Below are 24272 nucleotides of genomic sequence, written 5' to 3'. Positions count from 1 at the left end.
TCCATTTGAAGGCAGAAGGCATTCACCAAATATGGCTGAACTGCAATGCTGTTTGCCCAGGGTAGTGAATCTTTTGCCTGGTATAAAATATGCCTGAAGCATCCCTGGCAGAAATATCTTCACCTCTTTCTTATTAACATCCAAGAAAGGTACACCAGTGGTTTTAAAACTGTGGCCTGTGGGCCATGAGGTTAATTCAGGTGGTCCACGGCACACCTGTGGATTTGTGTTCAAGGAAGAGAGCTGAATATTCACGTTGAATATTCTTATTCATTTCGATTGAATTTTGTTGCTTCTTTTATTTTATTTTTACCTTATATGTTGTTTTGTTGCGATCTGAATTCTGTGGAATTGTAGCTGGTACAAGAGTCCAAAAACCCATAAGTGGTCCGCCAAGACCATTAGCAATTTTCATGTGGTCCTTTGCAGGGAATGGCGTTTGGGAACTGCTGCGCAATATAGCTTCCACAGGCAGCTTCCCGACTTTCTCTTTCTTAAATTAAAAAAAAAAAAACCCACAACATTTATTTGCTTGAGATAATTTTTTCCTTTTGTCACTGTTGGTTGACCCTTACTGAGCGAAGAAAGATGTTTGAAAAGAAGAATAAAATGCCTCTTTCTTTTTCTTTTTTTGAAGTAATTGCATTCAATTTAGATGATATATCTGCCTTTTTTCCCCAAACAGGTTAACTTCCCTTGCTAATGTTGAAAATGACTGAACACCAATTCACTGTTTCGCTCCCACCCTTTCCTTTGTATGTGTGGCTATTATTTAGGAAGGGGTGTTCCACAGGAGCGGGGGGGGCAGTTTAAGATCTAATTCACAGCCCAGAAAATAGAGAAAGGCTTCTATGTATCTGCTTGTGAGAGACATAATTTGAAAAGCCGGCCTGGAGATGCTCGTTTACTATTTTAAACCTAGTTCATTATGGATGGCTCTGCAGTGCTATGTATCACCAGCAAGTGAAACATAAAAATTACTCAAATTGTCCTCCATAGCGCATATGAAAACAGTATTTGGAAACTCATTTGTACTCATTGGCTATATAGCTAGTAGCTTCACCCTGTCTCCATTTTCTCTTTCAACGATATGGAACGCTTCAAAGAAATTGGGCCCCTCATCTAGAACTCCTATGGGGGTTCATATGTTACATTTAGGGACGCGGGTAGCACTGTGGTTTAAACCACAAAGCCTAGGACTTGCCGATCAGAAGGTCGTGGTTTGAATCCACACAACGGGGTAAGCTCCCGTTGCTCAGTCCCTGCTCCTGCCAACGTAGCAGTTCGAAAGCATGTCAAAGTGAAAGTAGATAAATAGGTACCACTCCGGCAGGAAGGTAAACGACGTTTCCGTGCACTGCTCTGGTTCACCAGAAGCGGCTTAGTCATGCTGGCCACATGACCCAGAAGCTGTACGCCAGCTCCCTTGGCCTATAAAGCGAGATGAGCGCCGCAACCCCATAGTTGGCCATGACTGGACCTAATGGTCAGGGGTCCCTTTACCTTTACCTTTATGTTACATTTAGGTCGTCCCAAGTGAGGCAGTTCAGTGTCTGTGGCTTGAACTAAGACATCCAAATGGGCAATGTGTTGTTGCCAAGGGGTGGCCCATTTATTTATTTAAAACATTATTATTATACCACCTGATGTTAAACATCCCAAGGCACTTTACAATGCACCAGTGCCAAGATGACAAAAGCAGCCAATTGAAAACCGAACGAATTCAGTAAGTGCTGTTAACAACCAATAGGAACCCAACAGTTCTCAGCAACTTGGGGTCCATGACTTTCAGGAGGAAACAAGAACCCTTCAGGGTAGCTCAGTTAGTTTGAGTGTGATTCTGATAAATACCAACATTCCAGGTTTGATCCCCGTATGGATGGCTGCATATTCCTGCAGGACTAGATGATCGTCGGGGTCCCTTCCAACTTTACAAGGGTATGATTCTATGACACCTGCCTTGCGTTGGGTGGAAAATTATTCCACCATCTAGGCACCAATTTGGAATCCCACTGTCCAGTTCCCTCCCTAGGGCAACCAGGCAACCAGGAAATCAAGGTGCCAGAGAGCCATGCAGAATAGGGAACTTTGGCAAATGTAGCCTGTCATGCAGTTGAAAAAGTGCCTTCTTTTGAATCACCCAATTCCAAATATATCACATGTCACCCTCCCATAGCTGCCAACTTTCAGATTTGAAAATTAGGGATCAGCAGCCTCGAAAATAAGGGATTAGCAGCCTCACCTGTCCTGGGGACAGTCTACGGGATATCTAACAATCCGGGATAGCAGCGGGAAGCAGCGGGAAACGGCGTTGGAATAAGGGAATTTCCCACAAAAAAAGGGAAGGTTGACAGCTATGCACCCTCCAGTGCTCCATTTTCCTTCTCACCTGAGAAACAAAATGGTCAGGAATTATGAAGTTGTTCCATCATATTGTATTTTCCAGAACCAACTACAAAAACCCCCCATTCCATTTGGTGTTGACCTAAGGAGGAATGAAAGTAGAATCAAATGGATGTGCGCTATTCCACACATAAGGCCTCGTTTATATAGATGCTTGGATGTTCAGAGCTCGTGGTGTGCAAACCGCAGAGAGCCGAGTTAGGTAACATCTTTCAGGATTAGGTCCCCCGCTATGGTTATCTGCAGCATATTACAGCTGGGGAGACATTAAAAAGCTGTGTTTAACAGCTGCGATATCATCCTCGCAAGCAATATTTCAACCCGAGCTGCTATAAAAACCTCCCTTGTGACATCAAAGCTGTGAAAAATAGCAAATTTGAAGTGCAGGGGGGGAAAGCCCCTCCTCAATCGCCTGCCGCAGGAGTAATTGTTTCCTGGCAATTGACATTTCAAGAGCTGTTTCTTTAAATGCCCAGCCTCTCCATCTTACTTGGCTTTCCCCCACCCCAGCATGACTGAAGGAATCTAGAGCAGGGATAATGACTCACCGCAGGTTTCATCCGAGGGGGTAATGAAAAGAAAAGGAATGATGGAGATAGTCGGGACGGAGCAATTTCCACTATCTGATGCCTCCCCCCTCCCCTCTCCCCGCCACCATGCTCCAGTGATACAACCAGCCTGTACTAACGACGGAATAATAGGTCGGCTCATATGCTCTGCTCCATACCAACAAACCCATCCTCCCCAATAAGAAGGAGCCGGGAGCACGGGAGCGAGAACTATCCCGTCATCAGTCACTTTACATCTGCACTCCAAGCAAACATAATGGCAGGCACACTGTTCCCTGGCAGCTCGCCAGGGCTGCAAACGATCGTGGCACTAATTAACTCACCTGTGGAATTCACGCTCCGCAGCCGGGCTCTTTATGCAGTTCACCAAAGCGTGTTGCCGAAAGAGGAGGTTATATTTTTTTTAAGAGAGAGAGAGAGAGAGAGAGAGAGAGAGAGAGAGAGAGAAAGGAACCTGCTGGTAAAAGGGGAAAAAAAGTTTTTAACATCCTGCGAGGTTTAAGTGGAGCATATCAAAAAACCATCCCACGGGATAGCGGAAGTTACCTGGCGACAGGTGCGTGACCCCAGAATGTGTCAGTTGTACATTGCCCACCCCTCCATTCATCCCACCTTGTTCAGCTCCGCCTGCTTAATGGTGCAGTGCTTATTTTCTCAGTTTATGTGCCCAATGACTGGTGTGGGCCAGTTTAGTTCTCAGCACTGGGGAATTGTCCCTGCAGTCCCCATCCATCTAATAAATAGCCACATTGCAGGTAATTTTTGACATTCTGAACATTCACGGGTTTGAGGACATATTTGTACAACTCCCTGATTTGGAAATATACGCTGTCAATTTTTTATATATATATTTGTTTTTCGTTCCTCCATTTGCTCTGAAAAAAGAATGCAAAAGAGCACCGTACATGTAACACAGCATCCACATTATATGGTTATAGAGCGTCACGAACCCTTTCGGTCTCTCATTGCCCTCTGGTTTATTCGGGACATATTTCGGGAGAAATGTCTATAGAATAGATTCTGGCATCTCATAAATGGATGAAAAGTCAGTTTGCTTTCAACTTTGTAATCTGTCAAACTTTTCTTCACTTTCCTTTGAGATATAAAAGGGCGTTATTTCTTCAAGTAGCCATAAGCAATACATTTCAGACCAGTCCCTTTCATCAATTTAACTTAGAAACATTCCTGCTGTCCCCCATAGAGGCAGCAGCAGGACAGGCAAGGTCTAATAGCTGCTAGGAGGGGTGTGGCAGGCAGCCACAAGCTGTGTAGCCTCCAAGCCCAAAAGGCATGTGTTGGACACAAGGGAAAATGGACTCACAGTCCCACATGCTTCTTCTTTTAAGTAAATTATTGAGTAATATTTTGTTGTTGTTGTTTTGGCATCCGTCTGCCTCAAGGGACAATGGAGAGCACCTCCAGGGCTAAAGTCAAACCATGGGAGAACCACAACACCTGCAGTGATTCTCCAAAGGTAACTGTTGCCTCCTGTGTTGTTTTTGCTGTGTTAGCAGCACTGAAGTGACCTCCCCGGGCCGCAGGCCTGGGCAGTGCATATGGAGGTCCTGGGCTACCTATATGACAAGACACACACCCTCTCTTTTTTTAAAATAATAATATTTATTAAAGTTTCAAAAAATTACATACATAACAAAAAAGTAATAAAACAAAAAATTACAAAAAACTGAAAAATTAAAAATTAAAAACAAATCAATTTTTCCATAGCTTATCTTTCATTTATTTGTTTCCTTGACCTCCTCACGCCTCCCTTTTTTGTATTCTAGTTCAATTAGTTAATTCAGCAAATCCTTTCCATCTTTGTTTTTATCTTAATCATTTATCTTAATATATTGTGGCTTTGCATTCTCACCTGTTGACAACCCATTTTTACATACTCCTTTGTAACATTACTGCTAAAACCACATAACTTCATTCCAGCATCCTTCTAACATTCCTTAGTTTTGCAATGTTTCTGTAGATAGTCTTTAAACTTCTTCCAACCTTCTTCTACCAATTCTTCTCCCTGGTCTCAGATTCTGCCAGTCATTTCCGCCAATTCCATGTAATCCATCACCTTCATCTGCCTTTCTTCCTTGGTGGCTAAATATTGTGTCTTCCAATACTTTGCGATGAGTATTCTTGCTGCTGCTGTAGCGTACATAAAGAAAGTTCTGTCCTTCTTTAACACCGATTGGCCGACCATGCCCAGGAGAAAGGCCTCTGGTTTCTTCAGTAAGGTATATTTAAATACCTTTTTCATTTCATTATAAATCATCTCCCAGAATGTCTTAATCCTTGGGCACACACCCTCTCGCCCTTACTGATGTGGTCCAAAGGACAATAGAGCAATACTTTTGACCCCAGCTGGGCTGCAGGACTTGCCAGAAGGAGGTGTACAAAACACCATCCAGCAGTCTTAGGGACTCCAGATTTGTGTTGGGTTTACTCCTTAGCCTTTTGCTCTCCTAAAGATGGCAAGGTGGCAGTTGTGGGTTTTTCCTCAGGGTTTGCTCCTGAACCCTTTCTCATGGGTAAGCATAGCCACAAGGCAGCAGAGGTTTAGGATCAGTTTTCCTTCTCCTTGATGGGCTACCTTCTCAGGTTGACAAGCCCCATCTGCCCCTCACTTCTCTCTACAGCTCGTACCTTCTTCTGTTCCATTAGTCGTACCTTGGAAGTAGAACGGAATCTGTTCCAGAAGTCTGTTCGACTTCCAAAAGGTTTGGAAACCAAAGTGTGGCTTCGCAATTGGCTGTAGGAAGCTCCTGCAGCCAATCAGAAGCCACGGAAGTCGCGTCAGATGTTCGGGTTCCAAAGAATGTTCGTAAACCAGAAGACTCAATTCTGGGTTTGTAGTGTTCAGGAGCCAAAACGTTCGACTCGCAAGGCGTTTGGGATCCAAGGTACAACTGTACTTATCTTTAAATATTAAGAGTATATTTAGTTGAATACCGAATTAATAGTCCTAAATAAGCAATAAAAAAGTTGCCAGTACTTTATTCTATGCATAGCAACAAATGGAGATCTTCATATTAAAATTTGCAGGAAGAGGAAAACACTTCTCCCTGGATCCACAACTTCCTGCTCTGATAACTTTCTTTAGTAAGGGGATAACAACACTGCCTACCTTCCACGACTGTTCTAAGTTTGCAGCCTGATAAAATATATATTAAGCTCTTTGTGCATGCAAGGGTCCTTTGTAAACACTCAATATTACTAGCGATAATTTCTGCTCATTTTCTCATGTTAATGGAATTAGGGGAACGAGAAAAGGGGAAAATGCAGAGTTGGCTTGAGGGTGCTGTTGTCCCATGTCTTTCTCTTGACCAGCATAATTTGGTAGCATCCATGTTTATGTGCACGTATCTGGTCAGTTCCCCTGACCCAGCAGATAATGAGATTTATGGATTCATTATATCCTTACTTGCCAGTCCCCACAATTATAGCAGCATTGCATTTTTCTTTTCTGTGAAAGTCTCATCCATGTGCTTCAGGATGAGGGATAGTCTGAGCATATTGGAATTAAAGAGCATCCGTTGCCTTTCTTCAACAAATTTGACATAACAAAATAATAGGATTTTTCACTTTTTAAACAACCCGCCCCCCCCCCAAACTGTCTGATAGCTAGACCTCAAGTGTGGTTTGTTTTGGTTTTGGAGGAATTTCCTCCTCATAAAACAAAGAAATATAGCTGGTAACTTGTGAAATGTTTTGTTAAGGATGAAGACAAATGTGATATTAAACAAGGGCTCACAGCAAATTTCTTCTAATGCAGCGTGAGCTCAGCTTCCTCCTGGCTTTATGATTTGAGGCATGGGCGTACATGTCAGCACACTGAAATCTCCTTTGGCTATCGGTTTGCCCTCCCTCCTGCCCTGTTCTTCAGGCAGACTGCTTAGCTTTTTGTTGTTTAAAGCACCACATGAATGTTTATTAATTTATCTCTCCATCATCGCCTTTATTTTTGCCTCCTCCAAAAAGTTTGAAAAGAAAAGAAAAACCGATACTGTGATGGGCTTAGGTGGTTTTGTCCACAGCTGGTTTCTAACTTGCAGAATTATTTTGTTGTGGGGCCTTTTTTTGGAGCTCAACACTGGAGAGGAACAAGATCATTTGAGCTGAAAGGGAAGGTCATTTCCATACATGCTCATCAGGGTATACATGCTCTGTCTCTCCTCCCCAACCACCCACAGTTCAAACAAGAAGCATTATTGTTATTACTACTATCATTGTGATTATCATCAGTACACACTTTTCTCCTATACAGCAGAGGTACTAAACCTAAGGCAAAACTTACTTGAGCTGCCCCTGTGCTTCATGTAGAAGAAGCTGTTCTTCTCCTTCCCAGTGGAGGATTTTGGGATACAGAACATGCAGCAGCTTGACTGTTCACTGGAACAGAAAATCAACATCATGTTATGCTGCTGCTGAAATAATTGTACTGGGATTCATATATATGGTCCTGGTTCACACATCTTGATAAGCTGTGGCAAGTAATAAATTTCTCCTCCTTTGCTCTCCGATGCCTGGAGTGGAGAGAAACATACCGTGAGGTTTGGCTTAGCATTACGTGTGAGCCGGCATTTTTTTCTGTCTCCAACAAATGGTGAGTTCTAAGCCAAGAACAAACTTTGGCATATGCACATACTTTCTTTGGAGGAACAAGCCCCGTTCACCCATAATGCTAAGCTAAGACCCATAGTTTGTTTCGCCAGCCAGGATCAACTGAGCAGCATGCACTAGAACACTGATTCTTAAACAGGCATAAACCAAAGCTACCCTTAATGAGCAATATGCCATTTTTGACATTGCACCTATATCCCAAATCCTTAAAAAAAACAAAACAGTCTGCTCTATCTAGGATGGATTAAAGATGCATAGAAGATGGGCCTTTGCTGACCCAAAATACTTTTGTCACCATCCAAAACCATGATATATGAACATGTAAAACACACTACAATCTCACAGCATATTTGATAAATTCAATGAAATGCACATGGTGATAACCCAAGCCAAATCCCCATGACCTGGAGGTTGCAATGTATCTAGGTTTAAATCTTTGACCCATCGGTTGAGAGCAGGGTTCATATTCTTCTGTCTTCCCCAACTGAGGGGGCGGAATGGGGGGCAGAGTGTTGGTAGATGGGAGGATAGACAGAGTTGGCAAGCAATGTGAGCAGGGTTCATAGCCCTTAGTGTATCCTTTACTACCAGCTGAAAACATCTTTCCTTGCTATTCTACAAATGGAATCACCACAAAGTCAAACGAAGCTGTCCAAACTAGGATTTGTTGTTGTTTTTTTAAGTTAAGTGGAATAAGGAACAAAATTAAATGTGTTTTATTCCTCCCACTCAACAGAGATATTGCCTTCAGTTTATGTAAAAGGCTACTTGTAACGTTTAAGAACGGAGGAGAGCCTCACAGGATTCTTTTTGTGGCAATTACGTCCTCGTTTTTTGTCATATTTGCTGTCACATAGAATGCTAAGTAGCCCTGCAAATGCATGATAAATTGTCATTTCTTTTTCATTTCAGAGCTCCACAGAGACCCAAGCAAAGAGCATTAAGAAGCAAAGGGGGAATGAGACTGTCTTCAGCACAGGAAACTAGTTCGCATTAAGGTGAAGAGACAAATCACCGCCCCAGTCTTGCTTTGTACTGCCACAATGAGAACTTATCATTGCTTCTGGCTCCTCTTCTGGGTTGGTCATCCCTACCAAAGTTCTTCCACCCCCTTATCCAAAAGGACTAGTGGCTTTCCAGAAAACCCAAAGATTTTGGATCTATCTAGAAACAACAGGAAAGAACTTAATCGCTCCAAAAGAAGCTGGATGTGGAATCAGTTCTTTCTTCTAGAGGAGTATACGGGCTCTGACTATCAATACGTTGGCAAGGTAAGTTGTTTTTCAGCACCTCGTACTCTACAGTTTTCAGAAGTCTCTCTGGACTGATGAGACAAAATGGGATGCCAATTCCATTCCAAAGACTGCTGCTTTATGGTCATGGCAGGAGAATGGCAGAGGGTTTGTAGTTCAGTACCTGAGCTACCAGCACAGGAAATGGAAGGGGAAAGTGGCCTTACTTTTGTAACCAAATATGTTCAGGCTAACATCCGCAGTTAGATTCTTTCGTATGTCTTTAACAAGGGAAACCATTTTGCTGCATAAAGAAAACCAATGGCAATTAAGTACAAAATCAACATTTGTCCCTTAATTGCAACTAAGATACCATTAATTTAGGCAGTTCTCAGGATCTGGCTTCAAGAAAGCATTTTGATACTGTTCAGAGATTTGGAGATTTAATATTCGATGTTTCATTTTCCCCTCACTCCAAGGTGCATCAGCAAATGTATTTAAGGTCGTAAATATGAAGAGGCTTGGTTGAAAAGCCAGGAATTGCTGAGGTGTGTGCTTAGTCACAAAATGTCACAGATTACAGGAGGGTTGCATATATACTGACATGGTTTGAGACTTGGTCCTCATGTTCTCCAGCACACTCTTTGTTGAACTGCCTTGGTTTCCTATGAAGAGCTCCTCTATTAGTATTTGGAAGTATTTGTGCTCTGTTAAAATGTTGAGTAACACGATGCTGTGTGTGATTTATTATCCCCTCTTGTCCGACTACGTTGTGTCACATGTTTCAGACTGTTCCTCAGTTTAAAAGAGGTAAGACCTGGAAGGAAGGGGGCAGTGACAAAGGACTCTGGGAATTGCTCCCTGAGACTGACTGGAAGACTGACCGCAAGGTTTTCTGTTGAAACTCATGTCTCTGTTCAATGTTATATGTATGTAGCCTACAGCAATCATGATCATGCATTCTTCACATGTAATGATGAACTGGGGACTGTATAAATATGTGTTGTGTGCTCCTCAGAGTTGCGCAGAATCTTTGGGTGTTAATCAAGCTGTTCCTTCTGCCATGACTGAATAAGCTGTTTGTTCCTTTGGGTGTGATCATTGGCTAAGTTCACCCCAGTTCTATTGGACTCCTGTCCACAACACTAAAGCATTACCCCAAAATACCCATTTTTCCATGAACCTGTATATATATGCTTTTATAATAACGTTATTATTATTTTTAAAAAAAAATAGAACTGTGCAACTGATATCCCTCTAGTTGCTTGTGCTAAGCTCACCTGAGGCGAGTACAAATTGTCTCCAGGCAACCAAGCATATTATTACAAGTTGGGGAAGTTACATTTTTTTTTTTGTGAGCCACCTCAAACACTTCTGTTCAAAGTTGAGGAAAACATTCAAACTGCTTAAGTTTCTTACGCTGGGTGTGCAGGCTTGTATTATTTCTTAGATATACACCCTGCTCTGCTATATAAAAACTTTTACAAGGAAGGTTTCAAAAAGTGTGATGTGCAAAGTATCATAAAGCACACATTCTTTCTGTTTCTTTCTCTGCTCTTTAAAGATGCCTGGCCACCCTTTACGCTCCTCAGAGTGGCAAGTAAGGTGAACAAAACTCAGATTTTTTGGTAGGTGAATAACTTCGTGTGAACTTGGTCTCAGTTTATCATGGCACACCTGCAGCACTCCAGTAATCCCCAGCTCTTTACATACAGCCATGTGTGTGTTTGTTTGTTTGTTTGTTTGTTTGTTTGTTTGTGTGCCCTAGATCTTTACTAAGTCTCTTCATTTAATGATTAACTATGGATAAAGGGGGTGGGGACTCTATTGCAGAAGTAAATCTGCTCTCTCACTTGGAATGAATGGAGAAACACATGGAGACAGCAACCCAATGTGCACATTGCAATATACATGTTAGGCCAGAGCTTTCCAAACTGTGTGTCGCAACACGTTAGTCAGTGTGTTGACTGCAATGTGTAGCACGAACGCTGGAAAGGGGTTAGTTTAACCTCTGGTTTGCTAGTAAACCTGAATGACTGTGTCACGAAATGATGCATGTCTAAAAAGTGTGTCACCAACATGAAAAGTTTGGAAAGTTCTGTGTTAGGCTTTGGACTGGGGTGATCATGCTTAGCTTAAGATATTGCAAAGTCCTTAACAGCAAAAAGAATGCCATGTCACACTGATTCTTAAATCGGGGCTTGTTAGCTTGATATATCACAGCTTTCATCTCAGTTTGGGAGCATCATATAGCAGAATCCAGTTCAGTGCACAAGTTTGGAACAAATAGATCAGGGGAATGTAATTTGATTCCATGAAATTAGAATTAGAGTTTCTATGCTGTCATACTTTATAGTGCAGCCTAGGGGCTTCTTGGCTCCTGGATCCAAAGTGTCCCCCACCCCCATTCAAAAAAAGTACAGTTGTAAGGAACTTTGCATACTCTGGCAATGGTAGCAGCTTACCAGCTTGCTGATCTAAGATGTTTTCCCAAATCTAACCAACATTATTTTAGGGAGCTTAACCTTGTTCTGTATCTGTTGCTCCTAATACTGAACAAAAGTGGAGTGCTGCATTGTTGTCTTTCTACTAGTATTTTTAATATATGCATGTTTACAAATGCATTATACAGAATGGAGAAAAGGCCTTAGATATAACAGAGAGGAGAGGGGGAGAGAGGACCCTAGATCTGCCATTTTTTGTTTCATGCCATACCTGTAAAAGATTAAGCAGGATGGGGGCTCACTTTCAGAGAGGACTCCTTACACAGCTCCACTATAGCAATTGTGGATTCTAACAAAAGGCCATTTTAGTTCTGGTTCTGTAACTATCGGGGAGGACATCTATAAGCAGAAAGAACACAGTGTCCTTTTTCAGATCAAACACCGCTTGTTTGATCTGAGCAGTTTTTGATTCAAGCTAACCTCTTAGACTTTGCGGATGAAACATCTTCAATCTCTGGGGCTGCTTCTTGACCTGCGGTGCATAGAGTGTGATCTTTCTCCACTGGGGCTATGACTCTTTCCCTCAGAGTAGATGGCCTCTTCCCATGCTTGCCAATCAGCTGCTTGGCCATGGATGGATTTGACACAGAGATGAGCAGGCTGAGAAAGTAAGAGTCAAGCGCTGGAACTGCTGCCTAACTCCTGCAGTCTGAAACAGTATTCTGGAATTTGCAACCATATTTCCCAGAATGACCCACAGACTCAGAAATGGAAGCTGGAAGCAGATCTGCTTGGGAGCAGTCACATATATCACCACTAAGCTGAAACATCCACCCTAATGTGGTAACACTTCTCACAAACTGTGAAGAGGGACTGCCTTTTTGCCAATTCTTTAGGGTAGCAGTGTGTATCCAAGAGAAGATAGGACAGGCTTGCATTGCCTCAATGCCTAGCTTCTTGGTCGGTGCTGTGAGCTGCTGGGAAGACAGGGGGTGGCTCCCCATCGCCAAGGCAATGCCACACCATCTTTATTTCCCAGTGTTGATGTCGCAGGGCCTGTCAGGTCGCCCGCAGGCCGGAGAGAGCAAGAAACGTGAAGCTAGCGAGCAGTTTGTTGTTGTTGTTTAGTCGTTTAGTCGTGTCCGACTCTTCATGACCCCATGGACCAGAGCACGCCAGGCACTCCTGTCTTCCACTGCATCCCACAGTTTGGCCAAACTCATGCTGGTAGCTTCGAGAACACTATCCAACCATCTCGCCCTCTGTCGTCCCCTTCTCATTGTGTCCTCCATCTTTCCCAACATCAGGGTCTTTTCCAGGGAGTCTTCTTTTCTCATGAGGTGGCCAAAGTATTGGAGCCTCAGCTTCAGCATCTGTCCTTCCACTGAGCACTCAGGGCTGATTTCCTTCAGAATGGATAGGTTTGATCTTCTTGTAGTCCATGGGACTCTCAAGAGTCTCCTCCAGCGCCATAATTCAAAAGCATCGATTCTTCAGCAATCAGCCTTCTTTATGGTCCAGCTCTCACTTCCATACATCACTAAGCAAGCAGTTAGTTTCTTTATTAAGGAAGGAAGGGGAAACAAAACAAGGAGGCTCGGCAAGGCAAACCCCTCTGAATAGAGAAGTTGCTTGATTGACAAGTGACCCCTCCTTTTTTGCCTTCTCCATCAGAACTCCACCCCTGTAGTCGCTTGCTATGGGAAGCTGCAGGCATTTCCCTCTCTGCCTGCCTGGCGTGTCGTTTGCCAACATGCAATGGTCTCCATGATCTGGGAATTAGCGGAGCCTGCGATCTGCTGGCAGAGAAGTGTTCAGGAAGACAAGGAGAAGCCCTGTCCGGCTCCCCTCTGCCTTCTCTGTTGGAACCTGCATCCGAACTGGACACCTCATCATCCCTCATGCTCCCTGCTTCCAGTCTTTCCCAGCTTGTACCATCCTCTGAGGTGTGGCTGGAATCTCACCACCACTGCCCTGGGTCCAAGTCTCCTGTTTCTGTGCCATCCCCGGGGGGTTCCTGGGATGGAGACACCCACCCCTACTCTTCATCCAGCCAGTCCCTGATAGTTGAGTCTTCACAGCACAGTGTTGGATGGGGAGCCTGCCCAGTTAACAATCAAGAGGCAACGCATTGAAACCCTGCCCAAAATGTACCTCTTGGTTGCTTATTCCATGTTGGTTTGCTTGTTCCTTCCATGGCTGCAAATAGCCATGGAATAAGCAAACAAGAGGTACATTTTGGGCAGGGTTTCAATGCTTGTCTCTTGATTGTTAACCGGGCTGGCTCCAGGTTCCAGTGGGCCATCCACAGAATTCCCCCTTCACTCAGTGGACACCCTGATGCAATAGTCTGTTAGTAGTAAGCAGCTCTGATGACTGTCTTTGCAGGCATGGTGGGAAATTAAATTCCCAGCCCTTTCTCTCATCCCGGATAAAGTGACAGAATGATTGTAAGAAATTTAGATGGACGCTCTGAGCCAACCAGCGCCTATTGGAGAACCAGAAAGGAGACTTTTGGGTAGGTATCTGAATGCCTACAGAGCATCAGAGCTGTGGGATATGCTGCAGTGCTTGGGTCCCCTGCAGCTGCCTGAGGATGTCAGGTGCTGACGCCTGCCTTGATTGTTAGTAACAGTGCATCACTAAAATGCAGAATATTGAAATAATGACAGTTCTGTTGCACAGCAGGAATTGTTTGCTTCATGCTCTGATGTTCCTGCAGACATTCAGACTGTGCATCGCACCTGTGCTTCCTCCATCAGCTAATAGGATAGGTCTGTACAGCCCTGTTATCTTACATTTGTACCTTGTCAACTTGGCTTATCTTCCACTTTATCTCAGCCCATGCATATCACCATGTGTGTGATTTATATGGTGTTCCTGTAATATTTGGGTTTGTTTACAAATATACAAGTTGAGCATAGGTGGAGAGGCACACAGTTAACACCCCTCCCAAGCAAATCCTCTGCCTCCTATCAGATCCCCAGAGACACACCAGCACCCAAAAAAGGTAAACACCGTCGTTCAGCTAGCTGCTTCTCTCTATCTCAATTTTTTTTTGAATTTTTTTTTCTACCTTGCTATCCCACCTCCTGTTTCTGTTCTTATTTATTTTATTTTTTTACACAAACAGAATCATTCTTTGCGGGCACAGGGGAAGTATTCTGTCCCCCCACAAACCCTGGCTCCAATGAGATTCACATTTCTGGGAAATTCTGCTCTTTCTTGGTCATTAGTTCCCATTAAGAGCCATTTTCTTGGCCACTTCAGCCATTAGCTTTGCAATCAACACAAGCAAAGGTACTGCAGGCCTATTATTCATAACTGTGTGTGTGTGTTAGCAATGTTCATTCTGCAATGGAGCATACACACATTTGAATAATGTGATGTAGCCATCATCATGATGGACATGCCAGTGTGATCTTTCCCATTTGTGACTTGGATCTATGGAGGTAGAACCTGGAAAATCAGAAAGCAGTGTTCTAACTGTGTACACAGTTCTTCCCAATGCACCAACGCCTGTCCCTTGGAAGACCTAAAGTGTGTACTTAGGTCTTCATTCCATAAACTGTAGAGGAAGTCTCATAGCTCAAATATGGATACTAGGATCTGAGTCTGATCAAAGAAATGTGACATGCCCTGAAGTTATTTTTTTGAAGTTATTTATTTAAGTGTGAATGGCACTCTGTTTTGCAAAGTATGGAATGGACACATGGTATATAAATGTCATTGATTCCATGGCCATGAGCACTTCACAACTAGCCTTCTTGGGTGTCAGAGCAACTCACATCCTTGTAATTGAACAATGAGCCATGGGGCATGAAAGACAAGCACACGTGTTATTGGAAGTGGCTGAAGTGTTAGAATAGGGGTGCCGTATGCAAATGTCTCATTGATTATAGCAGAGTCAACACAAATAAGTTTTTAATGCATCACTAAATGGTGGGAGCTATGAGTGACAATGGGTTTGTGTGGATAGATGATGCTGATTTATATAATGTTGGTATGTGATCTTTGTCTAAGAGGCATATTTCATCCAGAGATGAAGCCAGCTTTGTGTGGCAATATGCAATATGCCCTCTGGGGCCACCTTCCAGTTTGTGCCCACCCCCCCACCCCCCCGCCATGGTGGGATGGCCTGTCAATGGCAGGCAGCTCTGATGAGTATTTCTTCAGGCCTAGTGAAAATTAAAATGTCAGTCCCCACTGGGATGCAGTAACAGGGCAACAGCACTGTCAGAGACAAATAGCAAATTTAAATAGTGCCAGAAAGTCACCCAGCTCTCACTGGAGCACAAGGAGAAAAATGCAGCATGGGTAGCTCAGTTTGGTTCGAGTGTAGAGCTGATGACGCCATGGTTTTGCAGGGGGTTGGACTAGATGATCCTCATTATCCCTTCCGACTCCACAATTGTATGATTCTGCAAGGCAGGTATCAGCAATGGCTGCTGCTGCCGCCATGGCAGCTGCCCAAGTTGATGCTGGTTTTATCCCATAGTGGATTATAGACTGCGGTATCCCCAACCAACCTCACGTACTCTCGAGTTGACAGCTCAGGGTTAGTGAAGAGGGTCTAGGTTCTGATGAGCCAAACTGACCAGTGAGAAGCCAAGCAGATACAAACTTATCTCTGAGAGTCCACACTTTCACACCATCCCAGTAAGCCACAGTTCACCATGATGTGCAAACTGGGCCAAACGATGAACAATCAGGTGTCATTCTTTGTTGTATCCCAACGAACCTAGAGAGACATCAGCCAGTGAAATCTTAACTAGTATCTACAAAAGTAGGAACCCACAATCTTTTATCAGCTAGAAGCTGAGCTGGAATTATTTATAGCAGCTTATGTGCTGTAGCCGCTCACCAGAGTGATTGATGGGCATGGTAGCATTTTAACCTGAAGGTATCTTTTCTTCTGATTCAAAGAATATGACATTTGGCAGAATCTCAGAACAGAAAATAAAATGTAAATACTTGAATAAGGCTCTCTCTCCCCCCCCCCCTTTAAAGGGATAATGTTTTCCAGTATTATTGTACGCCGTAAATCTTGAACGTAGATGCACTGAAATGTGAAAAAAGGAGGCGGAAGTTTATATGCTGGCTATAAAATGCTGTCAGATGGAAACAAGAATTAGAAGTCAAGACTCTCCTGTAGTAGGGCCAAGGAAGTTCATGAGCACACACGCAATTAAATGTGCTTTGACTCCTGTTCGATTCTCGCTGTCTGAGAAGCTGAAGTGGCAAAGGAACAATGTGCAAACATCTCTTTAAAATAGTACTACATAGTCCTGTTTCTCAGCTGATTTGTTTGGTGTTAGCAGGATTTTCGAATAGTGCCTTCATAAACCCTGGCAATGATGACTTTTGCCGAGAAATATACCGTATTTTTCACTCCATAAGATGCACTTTTTTTCCTCCTAAAAAGTAAGGGGAAATGTATGTGTGTCTTATGGAGTGAATGGGTTGTCAATGGCAGCGGCGGAGCTGGGGACTTTGGTTTCGGAGCAGTGGGGGCGTAGCGTCCTAATGGCAGCGCGGGCCGTGTCTGGTCCCCGGGCCTTAGGTTAGAAAACTCAGGTGCTAAATGCATGGGGGGAGAGAGAGATCAGCAGATTGTGCTTAGCTGCTTTGAAACTAAGCCTTACAGCAAATTCCTAAAACCTCAAAAACCTAGAGGGGGGCGGCAGGTGGTGACTCTTCTGATTAGCAGATTGAGTAGTCAGTTAGAGAAATGAGGAATGTGGCAGGATCTCTCCCCTGGATTGGCCTGTCCCACAGCTGTCCTGGGATTATGAATAGCAAAAGGAAAGGCTGTATCAGGTTGGCATCTGTGCAGGGAAGCCGGGGGTTCAGATGTCAAAGAGAAAAACAACTACCAGACTTTTAGAAGACACCTGAAGGTAGCCCTGTTAATAGATTATTGTATTTTAATATTCTGTTGGAAGCCGCCCAGAGTGGCTGGGGAAACCCAGCCGGATGGGTGGGGTATAAATAACAAATTATTATTTTATTTTATTTTATTTTATTTTATTTTATTTTATTTTATTTTATTTTATTTTATTTTATTTTATTTTATTTTATTTTATTTTATTTTATTTTATTTTATTTTATTTTATTTTATTATGAACTGCCCTGAGATCAGTGATGGAGCTTCATGCTCCAGCACCGGAGGGCGGAGAGCAGGCAAGGCAGGGTTGGCATGCATTCCAGGGGCGTGGTGCGCAGTGCGGGCGGGGGGCAGCCGTGATGGCACCCCACCAGGATCGCGCTGCTGGGGGCGGTGCGCTTCCCACAGACTCCTCTTCCTCCACCAGTGCCTGAGATCTGCAGATGAAGAGTGATATACGTATAAAATAATGGAATTCTACTTGTTGGAGGAGGACAGGGTGGAGAACCAGGGCGGGGCCAGGATCTGATTTATTTATTTTTATGGAAAGTGTCTTAAGTATGTGCAAATTGATCGAGACTCTAAAAACCTGTGGTAAAGGGGTGAGAATTTGTATTCTGCGTGGGCTTCAGTGCATGGATTGTGCTTTGCGGTTGGGATACAGATGATAACAATGTATAGTTGAGTTTGGGAAATCATTTTCAGATGAATGGGAGAGGGAATGATTTCTTCTTATTCCCTGAGGTAGGTGGCTTGGCTCACATCGAGAGCCATATGCTTTGTTTCACCAGAGTCTTTCATATATTCAAGTAGGATCCCCTTCCCCTTTGCAGATGGCATTCTGTTTTCTGCCTGGATGGTAACATCTGCTCGATGTGGAGGAGGAATTTTCACCAACTGTGGAGTACAAGGATACATTTTGTGTATGTGGATTCCCTTCCAGGTCTTGTGTGCTTTTGTCTTTTTACATGGCCTTGGGCATGTAGCTCTCTCACAAAAAGATGATTCCCCCCCTTTCTTTATTAAAAATGGGCAGCATTCCTCACTTGCTCTAGTCACCTAGAGTTACTCCATGCATTTTATTTTCCGTATTCTGCTTGCGGTACACTTTTAGCTTGGATTGTGTTGGGCCAACCCTATAGCTCCACATTCACAGGAGTGCCCTTATTTTCATCTCTGAAATGCTGAAGGGATTGCAAATACCCTCCTTTATCAAAGAAACGCTTTGGAAAAGGGCTTCAGGTATATATATATATATATATATATATATATATATATATATATATATGCTCTGTTGTTTCATTGAAAACAAATTTCCCTGGACAGTAAAATAAAGGCCTACTGCAGTGTAGGAATCACAATAATAAAGACAAGGTGCCAAAATAGACAGGATTTATCTCGTTAATACTGTAGCCCCATTGCCTCGATACTGTTCACTGAACCAATCATTCAGACTGCAGAAGTGTAGAACTGTGTAACTGGGAGGACTAAGGTCATGCACCCAGACTCTTGCACTCAGATGCGATGCTGTCTGTCCAGACTCCTAATAACTGATTGGTTCAGGTCCACCCAGCACATTGCAAGGTGAAAACATGTCTTTCTCTGGATGAGGAAATGCCACAGGGAGTCTCAGCCCAGTCAAACTCAAATGAAACACGTTTTAAACATGTGCTATGAAACGCAGGTGGCGCTGTGGGTTAAACCACAGAGCCTAGGACTTGCTGATCAGAAGGTTGGCGGTTTGAATCCCCATGACGGGGTGAGCACCCATTCCTCGGTCCCTGCTCCTGCCAACCTAGCAGTTCGAAAGCACGTCAAAGTGCAAGTAGATAAATAGGTACTGCTCCGGCGGGAAGGTAAACGGCGTTTCCATGCACTGCTCTGGTTCACCAGAAGCGGCTTAGTCATGCTGGCCACATGACCCGGAAGCTGTCTGTGAACAAAAGCCAGCTCCCTCGGCCAATAAACAAGATGAGCGCCGCAACCCCAGAGTCAGTCATGACTGGACCTAATGGTCAGGGATCCCTTTACCTTTACCTTTACCTTTACCTTTATGAAACACATGTTGTTGGCATGCATCTGGGTCGTCTCCTTCCAGTCCTTCCGCTGTGAAGACCATCGGCATCTGCTCCGACGTAAATCAGCGACCTGGGCCTCAAAGCCAGGGCACAGTATCAGCAGAACAAACTGCGCACACAGAATAGGCGTGAGGCTTGTGGAAGCATACTACACTACAGATTTATTAATCATAAATCAGGACAAAGAAACATGTCTCTCTCTCTCGTCGTCTCAGAGAGAACAGGGAAAAGCAAAAGCCATACACAATGGAAGTTTCCAGCAAGCTGTGCTGGTATGCAAACAGACATGTGACACGTAACAGTTTCACACGTCTGCTCCTTAAGGTGGAATAGAAATGTCAACATGTCATTTATTAATGTTTAGTGTGGAGGAAAGAGGTCCATGCTGAAAACATAACACGTAAGTGGCTTTTGGATTGCCAGATTTGCAGTCAGGCACGCGATCAGCATTGGGGTGTATGTGTTGTATACATGAACCCAGGGGCGGAGGAAGGGGGTGCAGTGGGTGCGGGCCACCCCAGGTGTCACCAGTGAGGGGGGGTGACAAAATGATGGGCGGCACTCACCACGGGGCTTGCAGCATGCCCAAACCACACGTCTATCCTGCGCAAATGGTCCACCCGCTGCCTCTCCCCCCCCCAGCTGTAGGGCGGCTGAGTGGGAGGAGGCAGGCAGACTCCGGAGACCCCGCGGTGTGCCACACCCCTATAGGTAGCTCTCCTCACCCCGCCTATATGGGCGGCTCGCCCGTCCCTGGGCACGACACTCCAGGCGCCCGAGCAGCTTCCTCCGCCGCTGCATGAACCCCAATATTGTACCTAAGCTCCCCCTTTCTTTTCTTCTATATGAATGAAAGGCTGTCGTTCACATCTGGGGAGAAAAACCCCAGAGCTACACAAAATGTGTCAGTTGCCCCTGGACACTACTGAGAGGCCACCATGGAAGCAGAGCACAACTGCACGATGGAAATTTTGTTTCAGCAGCGCATTTGTCAGCAAAAGTTAAGAACAGGAGAGCAAGGATTAGCAAGGTTGTTCCTCTCTCCAGGGTCCTTTTCCTCCCTTCCCCTTCCAATGAACACACACAACTCCTTTCTGTTTCACAGACTGTAAGTCTCTTAGCCTTCTTTCCCGGGTGGCAAGGAGAGAGAAGACATGGCATTCTGTTTCTTTTTATTTCTATCATTAATATTCTACACTCTGTCACTTGCCTTTCCTGACCACCCTTTCTTCCATCCTCGAACATATGCACTCACTAGACTTCCTGTATCCTTTTCTTCCCTCCTCAGATCACTGACATTGATGGAAGCTCACTGCACTGTCAATCCATCATAACAATGCAGAGGTAACTTTTGAAATGACAGGCGGCTGATGTGTTAGTGGCTATGAAGAGAGGGGAGGGGGCTGGTGGAAGCTGAAAAGGCAACCTGAACTTTTCATGCTCATCCAGTTGTACTGCCGAAATCAAATGTGGAGATGAGGGATATAGAAACCAGAAGTTGTAAGATGCATCAAACTCAACCCTTCAAATTAGTTACATGCCTCCTTATTATTGATCCATTTCTTTGGGTCCCCCAAGGCAACGTAGGAGGGTTCATTAAACCAACTATCATCCAGTTACAAGCATCTTGTTACAACAATCTCTCTCCATCATCTTATCTCAGGCCTTCATCTAAAGTCCCTGGCAAGTATAGTCAGGAATGAGAGCATTCCAAGGTAAACATTTATTTATTTTTTGCAAAAGAAAAGAAAAAAGCAGCAGACCCCATTTTTGCAACAAGGCACCTCAAATTCAGCAGATGTAATGAAATGCACCAAATATAATACATAGTTTCTATTAAGCTCCAGACACAGTATGTTAATAACTCACATTTATCAACATCAAATGTATGTTAGATTCTATTCACCCTGAATTATTCACATTTTGAGCATTGTTCTGCCCTTTAAAAGCAGCCAAAGAAAATATATAAGTCATGCAGTATTTATTATTGATCCATATTAAGAAACTTACATAGCAGTGCAGGAACAAACCAAGCAAATATAGAGGAAGTCATCCCCCAAGAACCAGATAAAGAAAATGAAACCCTAGAGAAGTCAGCAATGAGCTCTGATCTGGCTACATGCTTGCAACAGCTACACGAGTTCAAACTTTTCACAGATGAAACTGGTAATACTATTGTGTGGTTGTTTTATTCCTGTTGTCTGCCTGAGCCCGGTCCCCCTTCATGCATTGCCGAAGGCACTTCTCTGCTTCCTGTAAACTATTTTCATTTCCTCTGCAATTGTCTGCCCTGCTGTACTGGCTTCTGAAGTATGAAGTGTCAGCAAACTGATCACAATGCTTCCCTTTTTTTATTAGAAAAAAGAAAAAGAACTTTTAATAGAATGCTTAATCGCATAATGCATCTGGCTGTGTGTATCACAGAACAGCTGGGATTCAAAACACATTCAGCACCAGTTGCTGTCTGAAAATGGGATGGGAGATATTAAATAATTGGGGCATTTTTTTGCTCATGCATGTGCATTTGTGTGCTAGCATAAATCCTCCTCCGTCCCCTTCTTCCACTGCTAGCACCACACGCATGGTGAGTTTTAATTTCTAGGGATCTGGGTTAGAGGATAAGAAAGGTAAATAATGGAACACACAAACAGGGGCAGTTATTCGTCAGGGATGAGTATCAGAAAATTTGCAGTGTCCCTGATAAACAGGGAGAAATGGAGGGAAAGAGGTAAGAACATTTGCCTGAGCTTGCTTTTTAACCTTCTTCCTTCCAGTGTCTCCTCTCTCCTTGTGTGTGATGCGTTAGATAAGGATAGTGAACATGTGGTCCTCCAGATGTTTTTGGATTAGAATTTGCATCACCCATGACTGTGTGCCATGCTGGCTGGAGCTGATGTGTGTTGTCATCCAGCAACATCACTGTTTTATTTGTATGCTTATTTCTGAAGTGTATGGTTGCTTTTGAATTATGGTGCTGGAGGAGACTCTTGAGAGTCCCATGGACTGCAAGAAGATCAAACCTATCCATTCTGAAGGAAATCAGCCCTGAATGCTCACTGGAAGGACAGATCCTGAAGCTGAGGCTCCAATACTTTGGCCACTTCATGATAAGACTCCCTACAAAAGACCCTGATGTTGGGAAAGATGGAGGGCACAAGGAGAAGGGGACAACAGAGGACGAGATGGTTGGATAGTGTTCTTGAAGCTACCAGCATGAGTTTGACCAAACTGAGGGAGGCAGTGGAAGACAGGAGTGCCTAGCATGCTTGGGTCCATGGGGCCATGAAGAGTCAGACACGACTAAATGACTATACAACAACATGGTTGAAATGCTTTAAATAAGATTACAGAATGGCCCTATGCATATTCCTGTATGAGTTAAGAGATACATCTAGCCAGTTCAATGGAACCTCAATATGTTGCAGATGGGGATGAACGTTGTTTTCGCCATAGACTTCTTACAGATCTGTTCATACTCTTCTGTGGACCTTCAAAGCCATAGAGCAGTTCATGGTTCAACCACTTGCTCTCCTCTGTACCAGGTGGGCTTTTAAAAAAACCCAAAGTTATTCTCTGGGCCCCAGTTTACAGATGTTCATTGGTCTCTCTGTTACTATAGTTTATGCATGTGTTTCATATGCACCCTTTGATATGGCCAACTATCGCCCAGTCTCAAATCTACCATTCTTGGGCAAGGTGATTGAGCGGGTGGTTGCTGAACAACTCCAGGCACACCTGGAAGAAGCGGACCATTTGAATCCCTTCCAATCAGGATTCAGGCCTCACCATGGGACTGAAACTGCCTTGGTCGCACTGGTTGATGATCTCCAGTGGGCTAGGGACAAAGATGAGAGCTGTTTCCTAGTTCTGCTGGATCTCTCAGCGGTCTTTGACACCATTGACCATAACATCCTTCTGGACCGTCTAGAGGGGCTGGGAGCTGGGGGCACTGTTATAACAGTGGTTCCGCTCCTTTCTCCTGGGCCATGTCCAGAAAGTGGTGTTGGCAGATGAGTGTTCAGTCCCCTGGGCTCTCACTTGTGGGGTGCCTCAGGGTTCCGTCCTCTTCCCCATGCTTTTTAATATCTATATGAAGCCACTGGGAGAGATCATCAGGGGCTTTGGGCTGGGTGTTCATCAGTATGCAGATGACACCCAGCTCTACCTCTCCTTTAAATCAGAACCAGTGAAGGTGGTGAATGTCCTGTGTGAGTGCCTGGAGGCGGTTGGAGGTTGGATGGCGGCTAATGGATTGAGGTTGAATCCTGACAAGACAGAAGTACTGTTTTGGGGGGACAGGGGGTGGGCAGGTGTGGGGGATAACTGTGCCCCTGAGGGAGCAGGTATGCAGCCTGGGAGTTATTTTGGACTCACAGCTGTCCATGGAGGCGCAGGTTAATTCTGTGTCCAGAGCGGCTGTCTACCAGCTCCATCTGGTATGTAGGCTGAGACCCTACCTGCCTGCGGACTATCTTGCCAGAGTGGTGCATGCTCTGGTTATCTCCCACTTGGACTACTGCAATGTGCTCTACGTGGGGCTACCTTTGAAGGTGACCCAGAAACTGCAATTAATCCAGAATACGGCAGCTACACTGATGATAGGGAGTGGACACCGGGACCACATAACACCAGTCCCGAGAGATCTGCATTGGCTCCCAGTACGTTTCCGAGCACAATTCGAAATGTTGGTGCTGACTTTTAAAGCCCTAAACAGCCTCAGTCCTGTATACCTGAAGGGGCATCTCTACCCCCATCGTTCAGCCCGGACACTGAGATCCAGCACTGAGGGCCTTCTGGCGGTTCTCTCAATGCGAGAAGTGAGGTTACAGGGAACCAGACAGAGGGCCTTCTCGGTAGTGGCGCCTGCCCTGTGGAACGCCATCCCATCAGCTGTGAAGGAAATAAGCAGCTATCCTATTTTTAAAAGACATCTGAAGGCAGCCCTGTTTAGGGAAGTTTTTAATATTTAATGCTGTATTGCTTTTAACACTTGATTGAGAGCCGCCCAAAGTGGCTGGGAAAACTCAGCCAGATGA

General features: G+C 44.3%; 1 protein-coding gene across 1 annotated transcript in view; it reads left to right on the top strand.

The window, feature by feature from the left end:
* The window catches only part of CDH6 (cadherin 6), a 165906-nt gene that overhangs the window by 76713 nt on the left and 64921 nt on the right, over positions 1-24272 (top strand). Inside the window, exon 2 of the mRNA XM_083747253.1 lies at positions 8508-8866. Coding sequence (XP_083603379.1) covers positions 8639-8866 — 228 coding nt within the window. The 5' untranslated portion in view covers positions 8508-8638. The remainder of the gene's footprint in view (positions 1-8507; positions 8867-24272) is intronic.

The sequence above is a fragment of the Podarcis gaigeae genome (genome assembly GCF_964106915.1).
Source record: "Podarcis gaigeae genome assembly, chromosome: 7".
Lineage (NCBI taxonomy): Eukaryota > Metazoa > Chordata > Lepidosauria > Squamata > Lacertidae > Podarcis > Podarcis gaigeae.
This window is presented reverse-complemented; position numbering and strand designations above follow the sequence as displayed.